This window comes from Camelina sativa, chromosome 16, assembly GCF_000633955.1.
Source record: "Camelina sativa cultivar DH55 chromosome 16, Cs, whole genome shotgun sequence".
Lineage (NCBI taxonomy): Eukaryota > Viridiplantae > Streptophyta > Magnoliopsida > Brassicales > Brassicaceae > Camelina > Camelina sativa.
In genome coordinates, this window is record NC_025700.1 from 8,321,437 (window position 1) to 8,324,360 (window position 2,924).

The 2,924-nt window shown below is 40.7% G+C and overlaps 1 protein-coding gene across 2 annotated transcripts in view; it reads right to left on the reverse strand.

Annotated features, from left to right (window-relative positions):
* Window positions 2,214-2,924, reverse strand: part of LOC104750166 (mitogen-activated protein kinase 2) — a 6,369-nt gene continuing 5,658 nt past the window's right edge. The window contains exon 4 of one of the 2 annotated variants that reach the window (XM_019238605.1): window positions 2,214-2,907. In XM_019238605.1, the coding sequence (XP_019094150.1) occupies window positions 2,397-2,907 (511 nt within the window). In that variant the 3' untranslated portion in view covers window positions 2,214-2,396. The remainder of the gene's footprint in view (window positions 2,908-2,924) is intronic. The other variant, XM_010471920.1, reaches the window with a different exon arrangement.

The window sequence follows — 2,924 nt, forward strand, 5'->3', positions numbered from 1 at the left end:
GGAGTTGCATTGACATGGTTTATGCGAGAGATGAATAAAGAGAAAATTATGGATTGGAGTCTCTTTAAGCAAAGAGTGTTGGCTCGTTTTGCTCCGGTGAAGAATTGTTCTTCATCCGAGATCGAATCGTTTTGTGTCCATGAACCGGTTCCAACAGAATCATCCGTTCAAGAAGTAGAATCGATATCAGAGGTTGAAGTGGAGACAAATGAATCAAACATGAAGATTGATGGTGTTGCACAACCTAAGGTATCAAATTCAGAACTGGAACCTAGCCTTACATTTTGCAATGAATCATTGGATGTCAAGGATGATATCTCATCTTTGTTATTGGAGCAATCATATCTGGTCGATGCTTCCGAAGTGGTTGAGATTTCTGAGTTGTCAACAATTGTCAAAAACACACAATGTGAACTCCAAGTGTTGGATAAAATGCTGGTGGGAGACAAAAGAAGGAAACAAAAACTTAAACAGAGAAAGCATCTTAAGGCTTGGCGGTTTAAGTTCAAATTGAGGTCAGGAATTCAGTAGCTCACAGATTCATGTTTTTCTGCTTCTGAAGGATCAAATGGGAAACGGAACAGCTTTAAGCCTTGGAGAAGGATGAGACAGTCACAGTTTATTTGTAAAATGAGAATGAGACTGGATTTAAGAGGACTGTATCAGCTTTGTTTTGGTGAGGTGAAGTTTCATTTGAAGCAGAGATGGAGATCTCAGATTCTGCATTCACTTTTAGGGCCTGCAGCTACACAATCCATGTTCTTGTGTAAAGTGGAATCAGAGGAAGAGACTGGTATTACACAGGACGAAAACAAAGGCCATACATATTCTGTGATTTCAGGTGTGTTACAAGCAGCTTTACAAGGGAGAGAGTTAGGTGCAGACTCTCTGTTTCCGGATGTTGAGAGAAAGGCTGTTGCTCACTTGTGGCATCGTTGGAAAATAAAAGTTGAGACATTGCAGGCCATTTCCGAACATCTAAGGTGTAAACTGGTGTATTCTCAGTTCACCGGAGGGATCAGCTTCTGCGATATCAAATCTTGGACCTGTAGTTGCAGCTAATGGTGCCGTTAGTAGTGATAACATTGTAGAGGTGCATGTGAGGCTGTTTACTTGGGTGATTCTAAAGGGTATGATGATTGGGATGATCTCCAACAAGTGTGTGATCCATGCCGCAGTCTTGTATAAGTTTAAGAAACACAAGTTTCTAAAAACCTGGAACTTTAAATACAAATCTGAGAGAGTGGGAATGCAAAGACAACACAAGCAGATTCTGTACTTTACATCTTTCAAGGAACAGCTGCAACAGAAAAAGAAACGCCATTTGTTGAGGTTTTGGCAAGCTCCATACAAACGTGGCCATGTCTTTGTGGATGGGTTGAGCATAGTGGGACTACAAGTTAGTCTTGCTGAGATAGAGCTGCAGCAAGGCCAAGGCGTCAACATTGCACTTATCAGTTCCATGTCCCAGTTACGTTATTTGTTGGGTTATACTTTGGAGAAGAAGTTTGTGACTTGGTTGCAGGTTGCGTATGTGTTGAGCAATATCGGCTCTCTGCTTGTGAGGCTGATGGAAAAGAGTTCTAACTCTTGGAAATTTGCATTCTACCATGTGACTCAGAGGGACTACAACAACATCATAATCAGTTTGGACTGGAATGAAGAATGGTTAGTTGGGGGATGTGAGCTGCAAGGTAGGACAGCACCATCCTTTGGTTTTGGTTCTGGCTTTGCTGTTCTACAAAGTGAGCTTGATGAAGACTCACGTGAAGCCACTGCCATTGTCTTGCACAGTCTTAAGAAACAGAAGTTTCTTAAATCCTGGAAATTCAAGTACAAATACAAGATGAAAGAGAGTGGCGATTGGCCTATAACAATGGCTGATCTCAGGTGCTCAACAATTCTATGGGGATGTAAGACTGTCACAGTTGTTGCGAGCAGTCTGTTCCAGTGATAACAAACACGGACCAATATTTGTGACTTGCTACTGCAATTTTCTCTCTTAAAGCTTGAGGACAAGCTTGTCTAAATGGGGGGAGTATTGATAAGGTTGGTCTAGTGATTCAATATAAGAAGAGAGTGGTGACGTGGCTAATGAGTGGCTGTGGTTGAAGAGAAGCTCTAATTCTCTTAGAGGGTTTGCAGTTGAGAAGTATCTGAAGTATAAATAAGGGAGAGGAGTGTCGAGGGAGGATTATGTTGATTCTGATATATAAGTTATGACACAAACATATCACATAAGATATCACATAATATATAAGTTATTGTTCTTCTTCTTCTTAGATACTATTATTAACAACATTTCAAGAAGCAAACATGAAAAAGATATAAAAGAAAAGTAGTTGTAAGATATCTTTGTGAAAAATTACCTGCAAAAGACTTGATCTCATCAAAACTCAGAGAGCAGTTTCTGGATGGTAATGTATCATTTCTTTCCACATTAACTCTCTTATCATCTCTGCTCCCAAATCCTCGTCTTCGTCTACATCAAGATCAATAGGAACTTGAGCAGGAGGATTTGCATTAGGATCATATAAAGGCGCCATGTAAGGATGCTGAAGTGCTTCTGTGACACTAATCCTTTTAGATGGGTCAAGAACGAGCATTTTCTGAAGCAGATCGATGGCTAGAACGTTCGCATTAGGGTAAAGACGAGAGAATGATATCCCTGGTGAGTAAGGGAGTGATTCTATGTATCTTTTGGCTTTAGGGTTATCTATAAACTCGAGATCTTCCTCTCTCTGGCTCCCCAAAATGTTAATGATGAGTTTAATCTGGTTAAGACATTCTGTTCCCGGGAATATAGGTTTTCTTCCAAGAAGCTCAGCGAATATGCAACCGACTGACCAGACATCAATGGAGGTTCCGTAGTTGTCACAACAGAGGAGAAGCTCTGGTGCTCGGTACCATCTAGTCACAACATA